Raw genomic sequence first — 26994 nt, 5'->3', positions numbered from 1 at the left:
TATTTTATTAATTAAATTGAAGTTTCTTATCGACATTTCTTGGTAAAATTGCATGTATATCATAAAACAACCACTTTACATATAGTTTATTCCACTTTTAAAACCCTAATGATGCATAGGCCACTGCATCATAAACACAGTGTTATCTTGATTGTTAACACATGAAAGAAAGGTGAACAGCCCTTCGCTTCAGGTACCAGTCCAGGGTAATACTGAATAAATATTTCAGTGAAAAAAACAGTTATATTTATTTAACCCCCCCCCCTGGGAATCGAACCCGGGACCTCCAGAACTGAAACCGAGCGTGCTGACCATAACACTACGGAGGCGGACAAGAAACCCGATCACTAGTCAAATAAAATAAAAATTTAAAAACCTATACATACATTAGTTATAGTACCTAGTTGTTGTATTATTATACGAGTATATTTTATTAATATTTGGATGAATAATACTACTGACATAACATCTAGCTAAATTTATGAATTAATTTGTATCTTCAACAATTTAACAAGTATTATATGGTATACTCTATTCATCAATATATTATTTTAATGGGTATACTTAATTCATTTTAAGCGAAAGTAAAAATCAGCACTTCCTGTTTGTAGCCGGATTTTAACGGACAATGATCGATAACCGCTTGTATTGTGAATTGGTACACATAACTTATAGTGCTTCTAGTCAATAGAGACTCATTATATGTACATATAATAATGAAATGTATTAAAAAAAGTAACACATTCAAATCAGTACATTTGAATTATATACAAGTAACAGTGATGTAAAAAATATGCATTTTATATTTTTCATTTAAGATAAAATGATCCCTGGATATTACATTAAGGCTGAGACCTCAAACGTACAAATTTGGACTGGTACCTGAAACGGAGTGCTTATCACCTTTCCTTCGTGTGTTAACGATCAAGATAACACTGTGTTTATATGATGCAGTGCCCTATGCACCATTGAGGTGCGGATGAGGGCTCGATTTCAAGTAAATTTATTTATTTACATCTAACCCTCTTCTGAAATTTCTTCAGTCTTTTTTATCTTGTAATTTTCACCCAAATCAAAACGGATCCTTTATTTTTATACAGTTATAAAACCGCTGATGACTAGCAAGTTCACAAAGCGACGCAGAGAGATGCTAGCCTAGTCTAATGTCCGTAAAGGTTTAATGATAAAATAAATAAATAAAAAAAACCATTTCCGCTCCATGCTAAGGGTCCTTGCACGCTTGATTGGCTTTGTAAACGCAAGGAAATTAGAAAAAAACGAGAGAATAGTAGTAAACAAAACATCTGTATATTGGTTTAAACATATCGCTCACTCCTTTCAAGAACGTCATAAATCGAAAAACTTGATTATTCAAGAGAACGTTTTTAAAGTTTAAAAATAAAATACAATGTATTAAAAAAAAATTACTAGCTACTTATTGAACTTTTTACTGTGCAACTGATATTTTTAGGTAAAATCTGAAGGTTTTTTCTCTATTTGAAAAATATTTAGCATATTTAAAAAAATAATTAAACAATACCATTTCTTCAAAATACAACACTTCGCCCTGTAGCGGGTAAATATTAAGTTAAAAATATGCCGCTTTTGCTGGGATATAGTACTTTTTCTGGGCATTCCGAAAAAATGCACAACAGAAAATTAACGATTTTTGATTTATGACGTTCTTGAAAGGAGTGAGCGATATACCTGCAATTCGAGTGTAAAAAAAATACCATCTCTCAATACTTTAATATACAGGTTAACCACTTCAAATTGGACGTTTTACAAACAAATTGGACGTTCAAAAAATTAAATTGGACATTTTACACAACAAATTGGATGTTACATTGTATTTAATAAAAAGTTCTTGAAAACGTAAATTCAATTTGTTTATTTTCCAATTATATTTATAATGCGTCGAATTTGGTTTGTGAAACTGAGATTTATATATAAAACTGAAAACTATATAAAATGAAAAATTATTTATTTCACAATATTTAGAGTGTGTTTAAATCTTTGTTCACAATCTGTTTTTTCCACTTAGAAGTTATTTATATTGATATCTCAACATCGAAGAAGAAGAAGAATATGCGTATCTGGGTATTATCAGGACTTACGACATGTCATAGGCTGGTTACAGTGTTCACTTTATATACGTCTTACATTCACTTTTATACTTATGATTGACAACCACACTTCTCAAATTTTCGGAACTTGAATTTATATCCTATAATTAACACCTTTTTTCACATCACATGAAAGTTCTCGGCAGAATCTATGGTTGAGTTGAGTCAGCTTTTTTTTATTTAATAGAGACCCAATTAATGTATATTTTTTCAAATTTTAAAACCATATCATTCATAAGTATTACCAATAAGCCTAAGTCCTTCTCCAAGCACAAGAGCTTAGTCTCTTCTTTTGAGAGAAATTGCGTAACTTGTATTGAGAAATGTTGAAAGTCGAAATATCTAGCAAATGAAATAGATAAAAATATTATAATAAATAATTAATTAAAAAAATAAATTTAAGAATCATCGCGAGGCGCCTGAAAACATGATATTCAATTTCTATTAAACGTATTTCGTTCACAATATTTTGAGTGTGTGCAAATTCAAAAGTCGTCTTATACACGCGTATAATTATTATTTCATTCCCGTTCTCGTAAATAAATATAGTAACGACATTTTAGAATACTGTTCTTAGAAAGCATTTAAGTATTTTCTTGATATCTTGTTGGTATCATATTAATTAAGTACCGGTAGCTCGAGATATGATTCGCAATTTGAAACCACGATTTCTCGGGATAAAAGAGGATATTGCGACTCTACTCGGTATACATATATAAGGTTACAACGTCACTTGCGTCACTCGCAATCAATGACATTTTCAACAAAAAAAAGGATATTTTCTAGAGTTTCTTATGTATGTGATTGTAATCCAGGATTCGGGCATCACATACTAATGAAAGAGAAAATGAAATGAAAGAGAAATCACATACTGCTCAAAAAAAATTGTTTCATGTCACCATAGATGTCTCTAGTGAAATTCTAATGAATTCAAGCACTGTCTTTCGAATCTGAACAATAAACATAAATAGAAGTTCAAAGAATTTGAATATTGTGGTTGTCGATCATGGGTAGAATTGGTGAATGTTACACATGTGTAAAGTGATCACTTAAACCATCCATGACAGTCGTTCGTCATCGATGTTGAGATGTCAGTAAAATAATACTGTTAACCTTTATTGCTCCTGTGTCAAGTGTGGATCGACATTGTGTATATTAATGCCGAGTTTGAATGTACAATTTCTAAAATAAATCAATTAATATAATGTTCCAATACAAAACTAATATGAGATTCCTAAAGAATTACGGAGTACTTAGGTTATGTTCAATATTATTTCATATTATTAAGAAGTTCTGTATATCGCTCACTCCTTCAAGAACGTCAAGAACGTCATAAATCAAAAATCGTCAATTTTCAGTTGTGCATGTTTTCGGAATGCCCAGAAAATGTACTATATCCCAGCAAAAGAGACATATTTTTAACTTAATATTTACCCGCTACAGGGCAGAAAGTGTAGTTTTTGCATTTTGAAGAAAAAGTATTGTTGAATTATTTTTTTAAATAAACTAAATATTTTTCAAATGGAGAAAAAACCTTCAGGTTTTACCTAAAAAGATCTGTTGCACAGTAAAAAGTTCAATAAGTGGCTTGATATTAATTTTTAATACATTGTATTATATTTTTAAACTTTAAAAAGGTTCTCCTGAAAAATCAAGTTTTTGATTTATGACGTTCTTGAAAGGAGTGAGCGATATATGATCCAATTTCGAAACATTGTACTTGAATCACTAGAATATTCACTAAATTCATCTATTAGTGAGGTGAAGCAGGTTTTTTAATGATCATAAACTCTTTTATAATTGGAAATAATTCAAATTTGTAAACAGGTATTTGGACACACTCAAAATGTTGTAAGTTTAAGTTCATTAAAAATACTAATTACTTAAATTTATTTCTATCATAACTGTAAATTAAAATAAATTAACTAAATTTAATAGATTTATATTATCCACTGACACTTCGTGATGGAATTGCATTTTTAATATATTATTAGATTAAAACCAATATTTTTAGCTTTTCCACTTTATTTTTATTTGACCAGCGACCGGGTTTCGTCGTTACCGACATGATGATGACCAGACCAGTCTGATGATGTCGGTAACGACGAAACCCGGTCGATGGTCAAATAAAAATAAAGTGGAAAAGCTAAAAATATTGGTTTTAATCTAATAATATATTAACTAAATTTATATATTTTTTATTTTAATGGTATTTTTTATGATATGACGTTTTGTAAATAATATTAATAAAAAAAACTAATTAGAGACAATCCAGATTTGTGAACAAGTGTTTAGACATACTCAAAACATTATTAAAAAATACTGTTCTTACTCAGTATTTTCTTGTTGGTATCATTTTAATTAAGTATACCAGTAGCTCGAGATAAAATGCGCAATTTAAAACCACGATTTCTCGGGATATAAGAGGATATTGCGACTCTACTCGGTATACATATAAAAGGTATCAACGTCACTTTCGCAATGACTGTCGGGGGATAATAGCGTGAGTAGACTATGTTAAGATACCAGTTTATATACTAAACCTTTTATTTTATCATTAATGCATTTTACCAGCTCGTGTTCCCTTCGGGCAATTTCGGCACGATTTCGCGAAACCGAGAATCATAATGCTATAGACCATAGATTTCCAAAGTGGTCGCAATATACCCTCATAGATCGGTTTCGACGGGCGAAGGATCTACTTATGTCAGAGGAAAGAAACAGGGCCATGGGTTGAAATGTATTGACAAACGCGTGGTCAGGTCAGGACTCGATATAACCGATGGGTATGTATGAGGAAATGCGTGAATGTGGAAGAGGCTAAGATTGTTTGCAAATACAGATTTGCGTGGCATTCTATTCCATTACGAGGAAGCGTTGTGATTGTTAGTAAGTTTTTATATATTCAAACCCTTAACTCTACCCGGTGGTGCATAGGGCACTCCGTCATATAAACGCAGTATTATCTTTATCGTTGATATATGAAGGAACGGCGATCCACCCTCCGCTTCAGGTATCAGTCCGGGGTAATATTGAATAAATAATAAAGTGAAAAAATCGCTTATATTTATTTTACCCCTACCTGGGAATCGAACCCCGAACCTCCGAAACTGTAGCCGAGCGTGCACTACCGAGGTGTTGTGTGTGTGTGAGTGTGTGGGTGTATGCAAAAAATACAAATAAAAGTTTTTTTATTTAAATGTAAAAAAAATAAACAGTCTTATTTGATTCATCAAAATAATCAACACTGTGTCAGCTACATAAGTGTAAGAATATTAAATAATCATAAACAGAGGGTCTTCAAAAAGACAAAAATAAGAAAAATACAAAAAGTGATCTACGGGGCCCAAAAGTTTGGGAAGCTTTGGGCTAGACTAAGCAAATATCAGTTAAAATGTGTATATGCTTTCATGTACAAAATATCATGCATACATATACGTTTTTCTATCAGACGCAGGGGCGTGCCTAGGGTTTACCAGTAAGGCAAGCCCATTATTTTTCACATTCGTGAATACATGATGTATCTATAATTTTTTCACCTCATATCATTCCCGTATAGTAAGCACCCAGAAAGTATTATAAATATAAAAAATGTATTGTAATCATTGAAAAAATATGCAAACATGTAACTTTTGTTAGGTATAGCCATCACCTTGAAATAAAGAAAATGTTCACTGTAATAAAATATCTTCCTCGGATATCAACTATTACCAATAAGTACCATCTCCATATAATGACATGCATAGTGTTTAATAATCATATAAGCGCGCGATAATTTAAAAACAGTCACACATTAATTATGTATTTTTAATCATTTGGTCTAGATTTAGTCATTTTTATTTGGAGTTTTTAGGCAAGCCGGGCTTTTGGGCTTCTAGGCAGGTACCGCCACTGATCAGACGTATCATATAACATCATTTCCACTTTCTATATTACAAAAAAACGTTGATTGATTGTCAGAAATAATTGTTAGCTGACTCGTAAGCAAGCCATTCATTATTTTATTGGTATTGTATACGAAGTAAGTTTAGAAAATAAAACATAAAAAAACTAAAAAGATATCAGACTTCGTGATTTATTAAAATGATTTTCTAAAGTTGTATTTAAAAAAAAAACTCACCAGAAACATATATATTAATGAAATGATGTCAATATATACACACTCGTGTAAAAATAACAATAAAAAATAATAAATATCCTTTTCACTTTTATTCTAGCGTTTCCCATGTACGTGATTATAATCTAGGATTCGGATCTCACATACAAAAAAAAAGGATTACTGGTGAATAAAAAGCTTGTTTCATCTCACCATAGATGTCTCTAGTGAAATTCTAGTAAATTAAAGCACTCTGTTTCGAATTTAAAAGTTCCAATTTAATTTTTTTCTACTGGGGTTGTTAATAATCGGTTTAATTGGTGAATATTACACGTATATAAAGTGATCACTTAAACCAGCCGTATGCCGGTCGTAAGCCCCGTAAATGCCCAGACTTCCATATTCTTCTTCATCTATGTTCGGTGTCAAAAAATAATATAAATAATTACTCATTTCGTAAACGATACCTTTATGGTACACTTTTACTTTATGTTGAGCTTTATACAGCTACTTAAAATCATTTTATTTTTATTTTGTAAAAATGTTGTTTTTTGTATTAATGTTATTAAATGTTGTTTTTTGTATAAATGTTATCAAATGTTTGTCCGCCTACGTAGAGTTATGGTCATCACGCTCGGCAACCGTACTGGAGGTCCCGGGTTCGATTCCCAAGGGGGGGTCAAATAAATATAAGTGATTTTTACACTCTAATATTTATTCAGTATTACCCTGGACTGGTACCTGAAGCGGAGGGCTGATCACCTTTCCTTCATGTGTTAACACTGCGTTTATATGATGCTGTGCCCTATGCGCCATCGGGTGCGGATAAGGGTAAGAAGTTATTAAAAAACAAAATTGGAGATTAATTTTTCTCCAATCTGTTGCTGTCTACTGCAGCTGTCTTGTTCACAAATGACGAATATGATTGACGTACGACGCCATTTGCAAAAATTATAATATTTTCCGATTCATTTTGCGCCACCTCACTAACGATGCGAGTATTTTTGTAAAAAAAAATATAAACCAAAGTAATCTGGGATCTATTTATTTCACTTTTAAACTGAATCGAACTCCGATACTTGAGAAGGTTTAGTTAGACGTCAATAATACGAACCGGTTCCTAAGTAGGTAGGCAGTACGCAAAATAATGAAATTGTAAGTGTAACTGACGCGGTAAGCATCCCGCCAGCGGACCATTGTTAATCTCGCGAGCCAAGAATATGTTTGTATTACATTGTACCTATACGTCTGGCGCGTTCCGCCCAGGGAATATATCGCGAAGTGCATTCGTTCTATCAATTTGTTCAGAACGTAACAAACGCACGGCCCGTGACGTCACGGAGACAGCAGGCCATCGGGGACATGTGTCGGACGAATCTATGTTCATAAAATAAAATACAGCTATGGAGCTTTCGTCCGAGGCGGCAGTTCTCAAACTTTTTTGCGACGGAACCCTTTTGAAACGCAAAAATATTTTGAAATGTATAATTATTATTACATTTTTCTTATATTATTCATTGAATAAAATAAAACTTTATAGTGTTTTTATGGTGCAAAAATAAATTTTCACAGCGATGCGTTTTTTCATGTATTTTTATGCCATTTGAACGTTAAGGACTAGCGTATTTTAACTTAAAGTTTGAAACAAAGATAAATAAAATATAACTTTGTAGTTTTTTCCATATTAACTTTATTTGACCAGCGACCGGGTTTCGTCGTAACCGACATTTACGTGTCACTGTAGATTTTAAGGAATAGTGGTATTTACTAAGTAAAACATTAATTGATTTTACCAGCCCAGTCTGATAATGTCGGTTACGGTGAAACCCGGTCTCTGATCAAATAAAATTCATGTATAAAATAAGTAGGTACATGTGTTAGGTGTTACTTTATTCCATAAAATGCAATTTTACCAAGAAATGTCAGTACAAAACTTTATTTATTGATTTTTTTATTTTTTTTTATTTTTTTTTTTATTGATTTAGCATTAACTTTGTGGAAAGATATGTTGGCTATTATTACATTTTTATTATTGCTATTATTTTTATTTTTATTGAAATAAAAATAGTAAAAATGTTTTAATAATTCATCTTTTATTCCAGAAAGTTGGTACTTAATCAATAAATAATATAATAAAAATGTAAAAGTAACCTATTAGTAGAAAAACCCAGATTTGTGAACAAGGATGGGGATATTTTTCTTCGTCTATGTTGAGATGTCAGAATGTTAAAAATAAGCCCTTAGTGTAGAAACCAAAGTTTATGGACAAGGATTTGAACACACTCAAAATGTTGTAAATATAATAACTGGTCAAATAATTTTAAGTAAGGAACAATTGTATTAATTAATTTGTAGTGGAATCAATACAGCGTTTGTTGTGTATTGTAGAATTGTAAACAATTTCTGGTTTTGTCATCTTTATGTTGAGATGAAGAAGAATTTGGAAGCCGGGATATTTACAGAGATTATAATCTGTCATAGGCTGGTTTAAGTGATTAATGGTGAATGTCCTACGTGTTTGAAGTGTTCACTTAAACCAGCATATGAGAGGACATAAATACCCAGACTTCCATATTCTTCTTTTTCTATATCGAGATGTCCACAGATGTCCGAGAGACACCACGGAGGCGGACATAAAATATCAAAAATAATATAAATATTTAGTATGCTGCTTGTGTCGTAGGAGCCCTTGTAGAGGCCTTGCTAAGCACATTTTGAGAACCGCCGGTCATAAGATTCTCGACAAATAATCCCGCATACCGCGGAACAGTAGACATTGCTCGCGACTTGGCACGGACGCTGCATACAAATCAGCCTCTCTTGCATTCTACGCCAAGAGAGCTTACGATCCGCACACAAGAAGAATGGCGCGGTAATACTAGTTCCCCGCAGAAGTCAGACATCTAACAGAAACTCACCTATATCTCTTGTTGACGTTTTTCTATCAACATCGCTAACACGAGTAGTCTATTCACAAATGTCGCCGATTTGTATTATCGAGTCAATGTATCGGTTATGTTATAAAACGATCAGTTAGAATACAGTAAAACCTCGATATAACAGACCATATCGCTTACTTCTTTCAACGTCATAAATCAAAAAACTTTTTTTTTTAGGAGATTGCTTTTAAAGTTAAAAAATATTATAAAATGTATTAAAAATAAATATCAAGCCACTTATTAAACTTTTTACTTTGCAACAGATCTTTTAAGGTAAAACCTGAATGTTTTTCTACATTTGAAAAATATTTAGTATATTTTAAAAAAATTAATAAAACAATACATTTTCTTTAAAATGCAAAAATAACACTTTCTGCCCTGTAGCGGGTAAATATTAAGTTAAAAATATGCCCGTTTTGCTGGGATATAGTACATTTTCTGGGCATTCCGAGAATACGCACAGCTGAAAATTGACGATTTTTGATACATGACGTTGTTGAAAGGAGTGAGCGATATGTTATTTAACGAATATAGCGGACAAATTTAAAAAAAAATCAAAACGTCCCACTAATATTATTATAATTCTTCTTACCCTTTTCCGCAGCCTATGGTGAATAGGCTACTACATCGTATTAACGCAGTGTTATCTTGATCGTCACGTAAATGAACGCAAGGTGATCATTCTTCCGCTTCAGGGATCAGTCTAGGGCAATATTAAATATATATTATAGTGTAAAATCGTTTATATAAATTAAAATTGTTTATTTAAATCTAAATCGTTTCGATGTTGTAAAAAATCAATTTTTTTTTTACACCTATTTTTCTATAACGGAATTTCGGCTTGTACGGACACCCCTCCCCACAATAAGTCCGTTTTATCGAGGTTTTACTGTATTAATGCTTTTGTTATTAAATCTGTCATTAATCGTTATTACATAAAAGCTTAGTTTACCATTGGTTAAGTTACCCGGGAGATTTATTTGATACTTAACGCTATTTCTTAAGTTGTCCATTTAAGTATACGTAAGCATTATAACGGAACCTTTATTGCAATATAATGTAAACGAAATTAAACGAAACCTTTAGTCTTTCACTAAATATGTATAAGTTAAGCATTGCAAATGTTCGTTTTGTCAAAATCTAAATTGTATTAAAATAATTTACCGATGTCTTTGAAATAAAACATTAAGTTACTTTAAAGGAAGATTTTGTTTAAAAAGATTTTTTCTGTTTTTATTTTTGAAAATGGCAGTGCCATCTGTTGAACTTAATACCAGCACGCAAAACGTATTGTTCATGGTAGATAGAGAGCTTTTTGGCAAGCGATCAATTAGCATTTTCAATGATTTCGATTGCAATATTGTTTCATACATTTTTGTTAATATTTTTTTAGCAAAGTAAACATATTAGAAATATGTGCTATCTGTTTTATTAATTTTCCACTGAACAAAATTTTACAGTCACACGTGGCCGGGTATAGCTAGTACACAATTAAGTTTTTAAATAAATATATTTATAATTTTATAATTTTCAAACTAGCTTTGTTATAAATTCACAGCACCAATCAAACGTATTAATTTAACAATGTAATTCAAAAATAAATAATAAAAAACACGTAATACTTCACAATTCATCATAAAAATTGTTCGATATTAATAAATTAAAATAAAATTTGACAGCATTACAGTAAAAATAAAAATATAAATGAATTTTAATTTAAATTAAAATGTGATTTTCCCTTCTATCAATTGAAAACTAACTTTGTTATAAAATTGTTATAATATATATCTTATTATAAATTAATTATAACATCGAACGGTTTCGAAACTAGCAACTTCTTTCTCAAACCTAATTCATTCGTATTAATTAGTAACGATTCGTCTTGAGGAAGAAATTGTTAACTTCGAAAACGATCGAGGTTTTAATTATGTTTTGATAAGATATACAGCGACCTTAAAATTAAGTTAAAGTGAGTCATAAAATAAAACAATATAAGTATCTTGATATCTTAGTTTAAATATTTTGAATATTTTTAGTGATCCGTATTTAATAATGGATCTTGTGAAAAGTGAACGCAATGGAACTGAATAATCGCACAATCAACTTTTATCTTAAATACAAAGTGACAGTGATATGATTTATAACTTAGATAAAATCAATGTCGGAAATGATTGAACAACCAAAGATATATGAGTAATGGTTATTAATTGAAGTACATATGTAACACGTAAAATAAATAAATGAATTCAATCTTCAAATAATTCGTGTATAAAAATGATCAACGTGGAAGTTTAAGTGAATCTTATTGCAAATTGAAAATACTTTGATAGCGGTTAGCTTTCCGTAACCTAATCGATACTACAATGGACATCTATTAAGGTCAAAGTGGGTGAAATTGAAGCTTAAACTGCCTTTAATGAAGCTTCGAGTTCCCTTGATGAAGCTTCAAGTGGCTTTGATGAAAATTTGATAGATAAATAAAATTTGAGGTGCTACTAACAAAGCTTCGAGTGCCTTTAATGAAAACTTGTATCCCGTTTATAAAGTGCTGTTGAAGAAGTTTCAAGTGCCTTTTATTAAGCTTTCAGTGCTATTGATGAAGCTTAAAGTGCTTTAAATTAATACTAAAGTGTACTGTACTTAAGGTACTTGAATGAATACAAACTCGAAGTTTGAATCATCCTGATTCGTCTCCCGTACACGACAGTTCACCCCTAACTCTTCAGGGATGATGGTTTACCCAGATCCTCGGTGGGAGTGCGCCCCGACCCTCACCGCTGCCCCTCACCTTGCACTATATGACGACATTGGATATAGAGGTAAATAAATCAATAATAATAATAAAACGAATGTCAATTTTGTATCACTACTGATATAAAAATGCCTTAAAGAAAGCCACTTTCTTTTTTAATAGAGTTAAAGATGGTTAGGTGTTATGTTTGGTCAGTACTTCTATGTGGATTTCAATTGTAGGCCCACTAGATCAGCACTATGAACCGATTAAAGGCATTTGAAATGTAAGTTCATCATAGAATGCTAAGCATTCCATGGACCGATATGGTCAGCAACGTAAGTGTACTCTAAAGAACAAGAGTAGGAAGACAGTTGCTGACTGATATCAAAGTCCGGAAGGTGTCCTATCTAGGCCATGTGTTTAGAGTACAGAAGGACCTAATCACAAAAGGCAAAATAGAAGGTAGACGGAGTGTGGGCAGAAAACAGATCTCCTGACTCCAAAATATACGAGATTGGACAGGGATCAGGACGGTCCAGGCGTTGTTCAGAGTTGCCTAAGACAAAGACAATACTCTCAACTGATTTTCAGTTTAAAGGGTATAATGACATTCACGAATTGACAGAGTATGATTTGAATGTTTAACATTAACGAAATAAAACACTTTACGCTTCAACTTCAAAGATGTTTAGACTTTCCTACTCAAACTACATACGAATATAATAAATTTATGAAGAATATTGACAAAACAGAAATGCATTCATCGCAGTTTGAGGATCAATCTGTGAAGTGAATTCGTGAAACTGAACGTTATTGGAAAAAACAGCCCAATTTATCCAGATTCATGGATCGTATTAGTTTAAAATTTTACAAATAGATTTATCACTTAATTTGTAAAACTCCATTTTAATTAATATATATGTATTAAATATTGAATTTAAATGCAGATTTTTATAGTCTACTAAATTGTATTTTTTTTATTAATATGTATCTTCAATAATAAAACACAATTTAGTACAATCAAAATCAGTGTTGTATTTAAATATTTAATTCAATAAATTTTATTTAAATCATCACGGTATTCTACAAAGTTTATATAAAAAATATAACTTATTTGATAAGTGACTAGGTTTCAAGGGGTTAATCATTGAGCTCTATATAAATTTTATAAGCTGCGTTCATTGCTTCAATCCAATTTCTCCCCGTCATTCTACCGGCCGACGGTCTTGATGATGTCATAGTTACCGGAGTGAAAAAAAAACGACGCAGTGAAAAAAGCTCACCGACCTAGAAATGTTTTTTCACACGCGCACTGCCCGAAATTACAGCACTGGCCGGTATATATGCTCTTCGGGGTACTTACCAAAAGGAGTAAGAACATGTATTTAATTAAATTATGGTTGTTATTACTATTCTAATGCTTGAATCGAATGAAATGGTTCGTGGTTGATTCGCGTTGTACGCGGTGGCCCAAAGCTCGCACGCACTAAGTTTAATAAATTAAAAAATGTGAATTATATATATATATATATATATATATATATATATATATATATATATATATATATATATATATATATATATATATATATATATATATATATATATATATATATATATATATATATATATATACATATATATATAAATATATATATATATATATATATATATATATATATATATATATATATATATATATATATATATATATATATATATATATATATATATATATATATATATATATATATATATATATATAAATATATATATATATATTTATATAAATATATATATATATATATATATATATATATATATATATATATATATATATATATATATATATTTATTTATATATTTATATATATATATATATATATATATATATATATATATATATATATATATATATATATATATATATATATATATATATATATATATATATATATATTTATATATATACATATATATATATATATATATATATATATATATATATATATATATATATATATATATATATATATATATATATATATACTGTCGGCCTCCATAGTGTAGTGGGTCGCCCGCTTGGGTACCATGCTGGAGGTCTCGGGTTTGATTTCCAAGAGTGGCAAAATATGTATTAGTGTTTTTTCAGTCTTATATTTATTTCATATGGCCCTGAAATGAAAACTGAAGCGGTAAGCTTACCACCTTTCCTTCATGTATTATCAAGATAACCCTCATGCATAAAAAGATAGCGATCGTATGATGCAGTGCTCTGTGCACCATCGGGTGCGGATAAGAGTTTTGAATGAATTGAATGGAATAATACACTGAATTGACTTAAAAGCGGTTAGTTACGCGTTGTAATAATTGGCGTCTATGTATGAGGATATGCATGAATGTTGAAGAGGTGAATATTGTTTGCAAATACAGATTTTTGTAGCTGTTTTTTCAGCCTCTCCTTGCATCGAAGTGGCGTGATGGTTGACATTTATAGATGTTTCTATTTTTTTTCTTAATTTTTATGAATTATTTTTTTCATTCCCAATACATTTCAATTTAACTTTAATTATGCTTCGAGTTGCATGCCACCGTATACCTATACCTGAAGTTATTGTCTAAATACGTGTACAGTACTTTTATAGAATTAAATATCCTCGTATTAAGTCTTTTGTTATGGTCAAAATCTCAATTCCGCGTTTCGTTTCGCTTAAGCCTTTCCAAACGTACAGATAAAGGATTATAAAATCGGTATCCATTTTATTATTGTTTAAAATATACCTTTTTAAATGACGAGTTAACTCGTATACAGTATGTGTCTACACAATGAAAAAGTTAATAAACCAAGATAGATCACTAACTCAAAATTAGTTTAAAATTTACAACATTTTGAGTGTGTCCAAATACTTGTTCACAAAATCTGGATTATCTCCAATTACAGGAGTTATTTTCATATTATTTTTTGACATCTCATCAAAGATCATGTGTGTGATTATAATCCAGGATTCGGACCTCATATACTAATAAAAGAGTTTCTGCTTAGTAAAAAGCTTCTTTACATCTCACCAATAGATATGTCTTTAGTGAAGTTCTAGTGATTCAAGAACAAGTTTTCTACATTGATTCATATATATATAGAGCTTCCAATAATTTGATTAGTGTGGTTGTCAATAATGGGTAGAATTGGTGAATGTTACATGTGTGTAAAGTGATCACTTTAACCAGCCTATGACGGTCATCAGCCCCGTAAATGCCCAGACTTCCATATTCTTCTTCTCTGGGCCTTACTTTTGGTTACATTAAATAGCATTAATAGTGTTGTGGTCCCGTGGTTAGTGTCGCGGACTCTTAAGTCAGAGTTTCTCGGTTCGAACTCACTCTACCACAATTGGATACCTATTTCTAATAATGAGCCGCTTAGGCGCACAGAAATAGTTTGAAATTGAAATATTTTTTTAATAATATAAACACGAATATTTCTCTTAATAAAAAAAATAATAATAAAATTAAAAAATTATATGTATCGACATCTGATGACGTCGTTTAATAATATATGATCACCAGTCTGATGATGTCGGTTACGATGAAACCCGGTCAGTGGTCAAATAACATAAAAGTGGAAAATACTAAACATTTGTTTCACTATATTGACATGAATTTGAAATTCTTTGATTAATTCATAATTGAAAGCGGCCGAGTCAGGAGTCGAAATAATTGGCGGGCATGTGTGAGAAGAGGCATGAATGTGGAAGAGGCGAAGAATATTTGCAAAGACATGGTGGTGTGGCGTTCTATCATCTCTGCTTACCCTTAGTTAGTTAGCTAATTACTTAACTTATTCATTCATACTGGACTACTCATAGGGAAATGTCAATTACCTTATGAATATTGTTTTAACAATTGTTTGAATACCCGTATGCAATGTTCATCATATTTTGATTTTGACGTGTGTGATGTACATTATAAATTATATAATACAGTCATCTTTGTGGAGATGAAGTCTTGTCGACTGATATTCTATATAACATACATAATATGATGTATTTTATTGACAACATAAAACACTTTTGTAAAAAAAATCCAAGGAAATTAGCAGTATGATGCAGTTGTTAATAAAAACGTACAACTGATGCATCATACGATATGTACATTGCCTGTCTTATATTTCAAATCAAACGGATATGCAATTAATGACCTCATATATTATATAATATTTTGATTTTGTCGTGTGTGATGTACATTATAAATTATATAATACAGTCATCTTTGTTTAGATGAAGTCTTGTCGACTGATATTCTATGTAACATACATAATATGATGTCTTTTATTGACAACATAAAACACTTTTGTAAAAAAAATCTAAGGAAATTGGTAGTATGATGCAGTTGTTAATAAAAACGTACAACTGATGCATAATACGATATGTACATTGCCTGTCTCATATTTCAAATCAAACGGATATGCAATTAATGACCTCATATATTATATAATATTTTGATTTTGTCGTGTGTGATGTACATTATAAATTATATAATACAGTCATCTTTGTGGAGATGAAGTCTTGTCGACTGATATTCTATGTAACATACATAATATGATGTCTTTTATTGACAACATAAAACACTTTTGTAAAAAAAATCCAAGGAAATTGGTAGTATGATGCCGTTGTTAATAAAAACGTACAACTGATGCATCATACGATATGTACATTGCCTGTCTCTTATTTCAAATCAAACGGATATGCAATTTATGACCTCAATTTCTAAAACGAATTTCTCTTCACTTAATTGCAGCAAGACTTGAGTAGGTACTTAAGAAGTACTGAGATGTATGAGTGGAGTACTCTGTAATACACGTTTATTGATAATATATTATGTGACATGAGAGAAAAGTGGCAATCAATTGGAAAGCTGCCACATTGTAGATTGCTCTTATATTAAATGCGATAACTTCTAATCGATTCAATATTTAACGATATTATCTATATGCAATTAAATTGTCAATAAGTTATACGTTCGCCTCCGTAGTGTAATGGTCAGCACGCTCGGCTACCGTTCTGGAGGTCCCGGGTTCGATTCCCAGGGGGGTCAAATAAATAAAAGTGATTTTTTCACTGTACTATTTATTCAATATTACCCTGGACTGGTACCTGAAGAGGAGGGCTGATCACCTTTCCTTCATGTGTAAACGATCAAGATAACACTGCGTTTGTATTACGCAGTGCCCTATGCACCATTGGGGTGCGGATAAAGGGTTTTATATTATATATATAATTTTCAATTGGTTAAATATTTTGATAAAGCGAAATACCATATACTTTTAATGTAAATGTAATTTTCTATGGCACAAATAATATGGGAGTCGATCACTGCAATATATCGTTCCGAACAGTTTTAATTTGTTGCCGACGGATGTTAGGGGTCAACATAAAATATGGAACAAAGGCAAAATAAAGGAATGGGTGAATGATCAAGAGTTAATTTTATGAAAATTGTAAAATGTTTATATTCTTAATTTTTCTCTCTTTTTTGTATGTATATAAGGTTAAAATGGTTAAAAACAATAAAAAAATGTATTCAAAAGAACTCCACCGACAAGACACACAAGGTGTCTTGGTGGATATCTGCATTTTTTTTGTAAATGTGTTTAAAACTTCATTTATATAAATGTATACAATTTATGTTGATAAAAAATTTAAAAATTTAAAAAAATAATAAATTTATATAATATAGTTACAAAACATTACTTTTGATTTTATTTTGTAGGTATTTCTACTTTTAACATACCTATCTTAAACTAGTTCCACTATGCCCTTTCTAAAAAGAGACTAGGCTCTTTTGCTTATTCAATATTTATCATCAAGTTATAATAATAATACAAAATTATTTGTATTATTTGTGTTTTGAAAAAAAATGTGAAAAGGGCATTTGATTTATTTTTAGAATCTCCATATCTTCTTTTTTTAATAAATATTTTAACTTCTGTTGGAATTATTCGGTGTTGAAGAAATAGTGGTATTTACTAAGAAATTGTGGTACATGTAAATGAAAAATGGACCACAAAGTGACTGTCGAATCAATTAATGATAATTATTATTTGATTTATTCGAATATTTTAATATGATGAATATAATCCACATGATTCAATATCTATTGTGGCAAAAAAATGCGAGGATTCCGAGTCCTGACCGAGGCAGCCAGCATCCATGACTTTACAGTGTTTAAACGCATCCAGTCTGGTTGGAGGAAGCTTAAAGCTCAGCGAGTCATGTTAGTAACAACCTTGAGGTCGTCCGCGGTCGTGCAGTTTGTAACCGCTTACAATTAGCGTCTCAGCCTGCGGTGTCGCGCCGTGGTTTGTTTATCAACAGGACCTTGCTCCTCTATATATAAATCCAGGGGATATAAATCCAGGACGCCTGGAAACTAATTCACAGCACAGATAGGATAATATGGGCATAATGTTTTTGGAGTGTTAATCCTTGTTCGCAAATCTGAGTTATCCACTCAGGAGTTATTATTACATTTAGACAACTCAACATAAATGAACGAGAATAGCTGGCATATGACGCGACGTATGAATCATATCATATAAGAAAATGAGAAAAGAAATAACTCATCGGGAATATTTTATATATTTATATATATATATATATATATATATATATATATATATATATATATATATATATATATATATATATATATATATTTATATATAAATATATATATATATATATATATATATATATAAATATATACATACATATATGTATATATATATATATATATATATATATATATATATATATATATATTTATATATATATATATATATATATATATATATATATATATATATATATATATATATATATATATATATATATATATATATATATATATATATATATATATATATATATATATATATATATAATATATATATATATATAAATATATATATATATATATATATATATATATATATATATATATATATATATATATATATATATATATGTATATGTATATATATATATATATATATATATATATATATATATATATATATATATATATACATGTATATATATATTTATGAATTTCTCGATCTTTCACGAAAATCTAACATTATTTTATTTATTTCGCTAACATCAAAGTATGCTGTTTTTACTAGATAAAATTAATTTTTGAAAAATGATGGTTCTAGCTAAGGCTAATGTGACAATATGAATTGTCTGCTAATGTAAAATGCGAATAAAAAATGTGTTCTCGTTTACAGTAAAAATCAATTAAAATTCTTCATTTTCAGCATTTTCAGCATATTTTAATGGAAGAGCTTTTCTTGATATTTTTTTTGATAATCACCCATTTGCGTAAAATAAAACATTAAAATACTATCCTTTCTTATTTCTGTTAAATTAATTATCAGATTTCAATACGTAAAGGGTTATTCGTTTCAAAAACTCCTCAAATTCTAGGAATAAACTTGTGACAGGTGTGTAGCTGTGCAGAAAGGACTTAAGAGTAATGCATTATTCTTTTTTTATTGACAGTTTATTATTATTCTCACAAAACAATTTATTCAAAACTGTTTATTTATTTATGTATAATCGATAGATTTGTTGACATTTTTTTTCTTATACTAGACTTATACCTTATCTTCTTCAGGGATATATATATATATATATATATATATATATATATATATATATATATGTATATATATATATATATATATATATATATATATATACATATAAATATATACATACATATATATTTATATATATATAAACACACACACACACACACACATATATATATATATATATATATATATATATATATATATATATATGTGTGTGTGTGTGTATGTGTGTATAGCGTATATGTATATTATTTCTTGGTACAATTTCCGTTTACTAAGTAACCTTATCTCATAAAATATTATCGCCGTTTTACGCCATCTTTGTAATAATTACACAACTTTTTATCTTTCAACTGCGTTCTCTTTCAGCTTCGTTTGAGTCGTAAAAACCATAAACTAAGGTGTGAATCTCGTAGATAAAATTGTTGGTGAATGTTTATGATGAACTCGCATCATTATTTATTATTATTTTATACAAGCTGTACCCAACCACTTGTTACTGTGGCTCAGTCTAGTTAAATTGAAAAGAAAGAAAATATAACACACAATTGAATAAAATAAATCTTAAATCAACAAATACAATACAAAACTTAAATCTAAATTAAATAAATGTGGAAAAAACTACTAAGTTGCTATCTTATTGTAATATCTCTCACTTCTTTCAAGAACGTCATAAATAAAAAAACTTGTTGTTTCAGGAGAACGTTTTAAAAGTTTAAAAATATTTAGTTTATTTAAAAAATAATTAAACAATAATTTTTCTTTAAAATGCAAAAACAACATTTTCTGCCCTGTGGCGGGTAAATATTAGGTTTAAATAATGCCTCTTTTGATGGGATATAGTACATTTTCTGGGCATTCCGAAAACATGCATAACTGAAAATTGACGATTTTTTATTTATGACGTTCTTGAAAGGAGTGAGCGATATGTTTAACAGTTTTTGTGTGTGAATAAGAGGGAAAACGGATAACAACGAATATAAAAATAAAACGGCTCATAATAATAAAATAAATAATTCATTGTGTTGCACTTGATTGTGGAAAATGATACCCACTAATCAATTCCATCTTCCGTCATAAAGCTTTATCAACATTCCTTATCGAGAGTGTCGATAATCGTGCAATTTTATCGTTAGTTTTTTTCTTCATGATCGCTGTCTCATTCCCTTCCCACGGAATCTATGCGCTGATGTTATGGAAGTGCTCGACTTATACATATTCTTATGGTGTGATATCTTCAGTGGACATTGTATAATACATAAGCAGGGTTTTTTATTTGGAGATGTCTTGCATGGTGTTGTCATTGACATTAGAAACATGTATCCACTTAAGCTTGAAAGAGTTTACTATTACTATTTAAAATATGTTTTATTTTAAACAACACACATGCTCGTATATATATATATATATATATATATATATATATATATATATATATATATATATATATATATATATATATATATATATATATATATATATATATATATATATATATACATATTAAATTGGGAAAATTGAAAGCTTCCAAACATAAAATTACAGTTAATTCTAAAGCGCCTTTAGATGATTTTTCAGGAAAACAGCGCTTTATAAACTGGTCATATTTATTTTTATAATTATTATTTATGTTGCAAATACATAAATATTTTTAAATTATTTATGATAAAACTATATGGCGATTTTGAAAAGTTGTTTCTATAATGGTTAAAAAAATTGAATTAAAAAAAATATATATTCTCAATATATTTTTTATTGACTCTCCTGGTAAAAATTCTAAATTATTTTGGATTTGAAACATTTGAGTGTGTCCAATTCATTGTTCACAAATCTAGATTTCCCACTCAGGAGCTTTATAAGGGTATCTGCTGAAAAATATAATAAAATCACTTTAAAACTCTACTTCAATACTACCGGCTTCGCAATAACCATTCCTTCGTCAGGCCAACTATAGACTATATATAAGTCACCAACAATAAGTAATTGACTGTAGTGTACTGTTGGTCTGATGCGGAAATGGTTATTCTGAAACTGGTAATCGTGAAATAGATTTTTTAGTGGTATTATACAAAGTGCACGATAAATGATAAAGAGAGTATATTTTGTATACTTGCATTGTTAACTTTTTGGTATGGTAATATAACACCCTTTATCATTCATCGTTCACTTTATGCAATACCATAAGTGGTATTACACAAAGTGAACGATGAATGATAAGGATAAGGAGATTATTATATTACCACACCACAAAGTTAATAATGCTTTTATAATTCAAAAAAGACTTGAAGAAGGTTTAAAATTTTATAAAATTCTAAACCTTCTTCATGTCCTTATTCACACACAATGGTGCATAGAGCACTCCATCATATAAACTCATTGTTTTCTTGATCGTAAAAACACGAAGGAAACGGGATCAGCTCTCCGCTTCGATTTTATATTATTGTCTAGGGACTTTTCACTTTTAAGTAAGAAATAATAAATTATTAACAAATTATATTTTTTTGTAGTAAACGTCGTCGAAGCGCTTCAGGAATTTTGGCAAATGAAGCAAGCGAGAGGAGCAGAACTCAGAAACGGAGCGGTAGTCATATACGAATCCGTTCCCGCGACAGCCCAACCCTATATCTGTTACGTCACTCTTCCTGGAGGGTCCTGTTTTGGGAGTTTTCAGGTGAGCTATCATCAACTTATTATCAAAACCCAATATTTAATACTTATATATTTAAACATATTTTTAAATGTATAACATGATACTACAAACAACAACAAGAAGGAAAAGTCCCTCTCCAAGTACACGACCTCAGCTTCTTTTTTGGAGAGGCTCAGCTAACTAAAATTATAAGAATGTATTAAGTGGAAATGTATAGAATTGTTTTAATTAGTATAATAATTGTATTAGAATTCAATTGAAAAAAAGAATAAATAAAAAAAAACACATTTCAAAAAACTCAAAAACACATTAGGTACGCGCCAGGCGTGTACATCCAACATTTCCCCCAGTGCGGAATACGCACTAGGCGCGTATGGCTAATAAGAATGAGTCAAATGTCTTAATTGTGTTAATATACCCAAACAGTCTTGACACAATATTTGAATATAACATTTTGAGTGTGTTCAAATACTTGGTCACAAATATTGGTTTTCTCCAATAAGGAGTTAAATCTGGATCATCTCCAATTTTAGCTAGTTTTTAAATTATTTTTTGACATTTCAACACACGTGAAGAAGAAGAGTATGAAAATCTGGGAATTTACAGGGCTTACGACCGTCATAGGCTTGGTCAAGTAATCACTTTACACAGTGTAACATTCACCAATTCTACCCATGATTGACAACCACACTACTACATAATATGAATTAATAATAGTAGATCGAATAGTTTATTTTATATTTTCTTTAATTTCAGTTTTTTTTTAATTTCTCCTCGTTTTTCTATCTCCTCTCATATCTTGTGTCGGGTTGTGGCCCGTGGTTAGTGTCACGGACTCTTGAGTCAGAGTTTCTCGGTTCGAACCTCTACCACAATTTGATACCTATTTCTAATAATATGAGCCACTTTGACTCACAGAAATAGAATGATATTGAAGTATTTTTGTAAATAAAAAAAAAACACAAATATTTCTCTTTTTTTAAAAAAACATTTATTTATTACTATTACAATATATTTTGTTTGTTAGAGCCAAAATCACCCGTAAACGAATGGAGACTTAAAATAATAAAAAATTGGAGAGAAAAAAAATAATAAAATAAAAAATTCAAAACTAAACTGGGACAAAATACGCCTTACGTAGTTCCTCGAAGTGTGTAGTCATGGTAATGTCACGTTTTGTGTTGAACATAACTTTTATTAGGCATTAAAACTAAGCTTGAGGCTATGGAAAAGCAATCTAAGTGGAATAAACGTCATTTTAGTGCCTAACTGCCTTCAAGCCGTTGTTCAATGCAATTCAGATTCTAACGCTGGCGGTGTGTGGCCCTTAAGTATTTATAACCCTTCAGGAAATCGCTAACAAAGGAATAAATATAAATTGGATAGTAAACATTACTATTTTAATCGAATAATAGAATTCCATTTCATGAAATATTCCCACACGAATGAAATGAAATACAACTCCGTTGCGAAAATTGGTTCATGAAAAATAAAGTTCTATCGTCTATACTTGACCTTACGAGGAAATAGTTATTTTGAACCAGGAGTCGTGAAGTAGATTTTTCAGTGGTATTACATAAAGTGAGCGATGAAATAAGAAAAGTGTTATATTACCAAATCACAATGTGGAAAAAAGCATGAAAAATACAAAAAATGGGAATTGCACAATTTTTTTTAAATATAACTTTAAATAGAAATTTTTAAATATGACTTTAATAAAAAAAATTTAAATATAAATTTATAGAAAGCGTAACCAGTGCAGTTGAATGTGTGAACTTAGAAATTAAAAAAAATAGTCCCACTTTTAAAAATTAGTAAATGAGTTTTTCTTATCATCGTACATTTTACGACAGTCCAGTATTAAAGTACATTGAGGTCCTGTAGTCTAGGGTCAACAAAGTAATATTAATAATTTTTATTCGTGTAATATTCATACATTCATTTTATCTGGATGTTTTAATGTTGATGATAGAATTGCCCCACGAAAGCGGAAGCTCGCAGAAGTGCGGCCAAGATAGCCCTGATGAACAGCGTATTCAACGAGCACCCCAGTCGGAGGATCAGCGATGACTTCATCGAGAAGGCTGTGGCGGAGGCGAGAGCGAGCTTCAAGGGAGGACCCGAGGAAGCAGATAGCCCGAACACTGGAATCGGAGCTTTTAGGTAACAAAAAAATGCACCCTTAATTAAAACAGCAGTAATTTGTAATTTATGTCTTTTATTATAAATGGTCAAATTATGAATGGACAAACACTGTCTACCCTCTGATTACAAACATATATTGAAAGCTGCCCCACCGCATGCCCAGATCTGATTCAGAAGCATCTAGGCTTCCTGACAGATCTGCTTTTGCTAAGCAATTTTTTTTTTAAACTATGTTGCGAAATTTATTGAAAATTTGAAACAATATAAAATTATATGCCCACACTAGATTATTCTTCCTGTTCCCAACTAAAATTTATTTCACGTAAAATTTGCATGTGATTAACATTTTTTGAGTAGTTTTATACTAACATACATTACATAATACAAAGTTTAAGTGGAAAGATTTGCAGTCTGAGCTTACGGTCAAGTATGTTGTATAGCAATGTTCCGCAAACTTTTTCTGTTCAAGGTACACCTGCCAAATCAAGAATTTTTAGAGGTACACCAAATAAAAAAACAAAATTTATTTTTAATTAATTTATCATTAAAATTAATAAAATCTGAAAAAACATCTATAACATATGATGTTTAATGCGAATTATGAGCCTCCTTAACCGAGCATAGGTGATAAAAATTTGGAGAAATTGTTGAGGAAGGTGCTCTAACATCTTCGTTGTTCGTCGTCGGGCTCTCTTTATTTAATTTTTTATTTAATAGTAGTCTGAATCAAAAATCCTAATTTGCATCGCCTCGCGCTAATAGTTTTTAGGTATTTCTTAGACCTACTTTTAAGAAAAAACTAGACGTTTATCCGCGGCACACCAACTAATCACCACGGTACACCAGCGCGCCGCGGCACACACTTTGCGAAACACTGTTATATAACACCGGGCGTGAGAATGTGGATTGGAGAATGTCCCAGTAGAACAATGCTCATTTTGCACGCGGCGTGAATCGGTAATGTTCTCCCAATAGCCGACAAAAACCCTGCGAATAATCGAAAGTCTGTCGAACATTAAAATTTCATGTACCGCATACGAACGTCCTGTAAAACGCTCACGGATATTAGCACATGACATTGAATTTTGATTAAACATGTTGAGAATGATGAAATGATAGTAGGTTGAATGCAGTAAAAATGCGATCTCTCATACGAATGAGCGGCAAAACGATACATATGATTAAATCGATTATATCGTTCGAATGGTGATATGTATAAGGAAAGAATGCTTGGCTTATTAACATTAGGTATCGATTACATTTTTTTTAAGTGTCTTCAGATGGTGCATGAAAATCGAATGAGTGATGTACTAAATGTAAGAAAAATTTTGTTAGAAATAAAATGTGGAGCAAAATCGTGAAAAACGTAGGATGATCGAGAATTTAAAACATTTAAAAGTGGCCAGATATTGGAATAATCAGCGAGTATATTTGTAATGTGATCACTTAAACCAGCCAATAATAAGACACTTTTAAACACTCCCTTATCAATAATATTATTCCTTTATCAATATTCTTTGAGAATTCGTTGGTTTATTAACCAAAAGTTATTGTACAGTGTGTAAAGTGATCACTTTAACCAGTCAATACCATGTTGTAAGCCCTGTCCAGATTTTTTTTTATTCCATTATCGATTTTTTTTATAGAAGTAAAAATGTTAATTTTTTTTTTTTTTTAACTTTTTTTTTTAATAAAATTCTTCAGACTTGTTATTGACCAAAATGTGTATTATTTGCAGGTTCATGCTGGAGGCCAACAAGGGTCGCACGATGCTGGAGTTCCAGGAGCTGATGACGGTGTTCCAGCTGCTGCACTGGAACGGCTCCCTGAAGGCCATGCGCGAGCGACAGTGCTCGCGGCAGGAGGTGGTCGCGCACTACTCCAACCGCGCGCTGGACGACGATATGCGCGCGCAGATGGCGCTCGACTGGACGGCTCGCGAGCGCGAGGCGGCCGGCGCGCTGGCCCGCGAGCTGGCGCGCGCCGAGCGCGAGCTGCGCACGGCGCGCCTCGCCGGCCGCGAGCTGCGCTTCCCGAAAGAAAAGAAGGACATCTTGATGCTCGCGCACGCGCAGTTGAGCGCCGCTGGAAACAGCTAGACGTCCACTATGCACCGAGCACAAACCCGCAGCTTCTACAACTCGCGCGCGCGGCGATCCCCTCGATCAACCGGAATCTTAGGAGAATAGTGAAAATTAATCGATGCGCCGATGTTTTATTACTATGGACATCGTTAAAATAATAAATAGACTGACATATTTTAACTACATCAGGAAAGTGTCTTTTCACGTGATATACATTAGTTAAGTAGGTATCAAAAAATATCAATTTTATGAATCGCACTTTCATTTTAATTCATAGTGTTTTTCATGAGGAATTTTCTACTTTAAGCCGCATGGTTAGGAAAGATTTGTCATAGTAATTCATATAATATATATATATATATATATATATATATATATATATATATATATATATATATATATATATATATATATATATATATATATATATATATATATATATATATATATATATATATATATATATATATATATATATATATATTTATATATATATATATATATATATATATATATATATATATATATATATATATATATATATATATATATATATATATATATAT

The 26994-nt window shown here is 30.5% G+C and overlaps 1 protein-coding gene across 2 annotated transcripts in view; it reads left to right on the top strand.

The window, feature by feature from the left end:
* Window positions 1-26775, top strand: part of LOC148313877 (protein limb expression 1 homolog) — a 141490-nt gene extending 114715 nt beyond the window's left edge. Inside the window, exons 2-5 of one of the 2 annotated variants that reach the window (XM_088278203.1) lie at window positions 11198-11980; window positions 22057-22220; window positions 24172-24362; window positions 26083-26775. In XM_088278203.1, the coding sequence (XP_088134329.1) occupies window positions 11890-11980; window positions 22057-22220; window positions 24172-24362; window positions 26083-26443 (807 nt within the window). In that variant the 5' untranslated portion in view covers window positions 11198-11889 and the 3' untranslated portion in view covers window positions 26444-26775. The remainder of the gene's footprint in view (window positions 1-11197; window positions 11981-22056; window positions 22221-24171; window positions 24363-26082) is intronic. The other variant, XM_088278194.1, reaches the window with a different exon arrangement.
* Window positions 26776-26994: the final 219 nt, after the last annotated feature.

This window comes from Brachycentrus maculatus, unplaced genomic scaffold, assembly GCF_059751285.1.
Source record: "Brachycentrus maculatus isolate JH-2025_06_01 unplaced genomic scaffold, ASM5975128v1 h1tg000005l, whole genome shotgun sequence".
NCBI lineage: Eukaryota > Metazoa > Arthropoda > Insecta > Trichoptera > Brachycentridae > Brachycentrus > Brachycentrus maculatus.
This window is presented reverse-complemented; position numbering and strand designations above follow the sequence as displayed.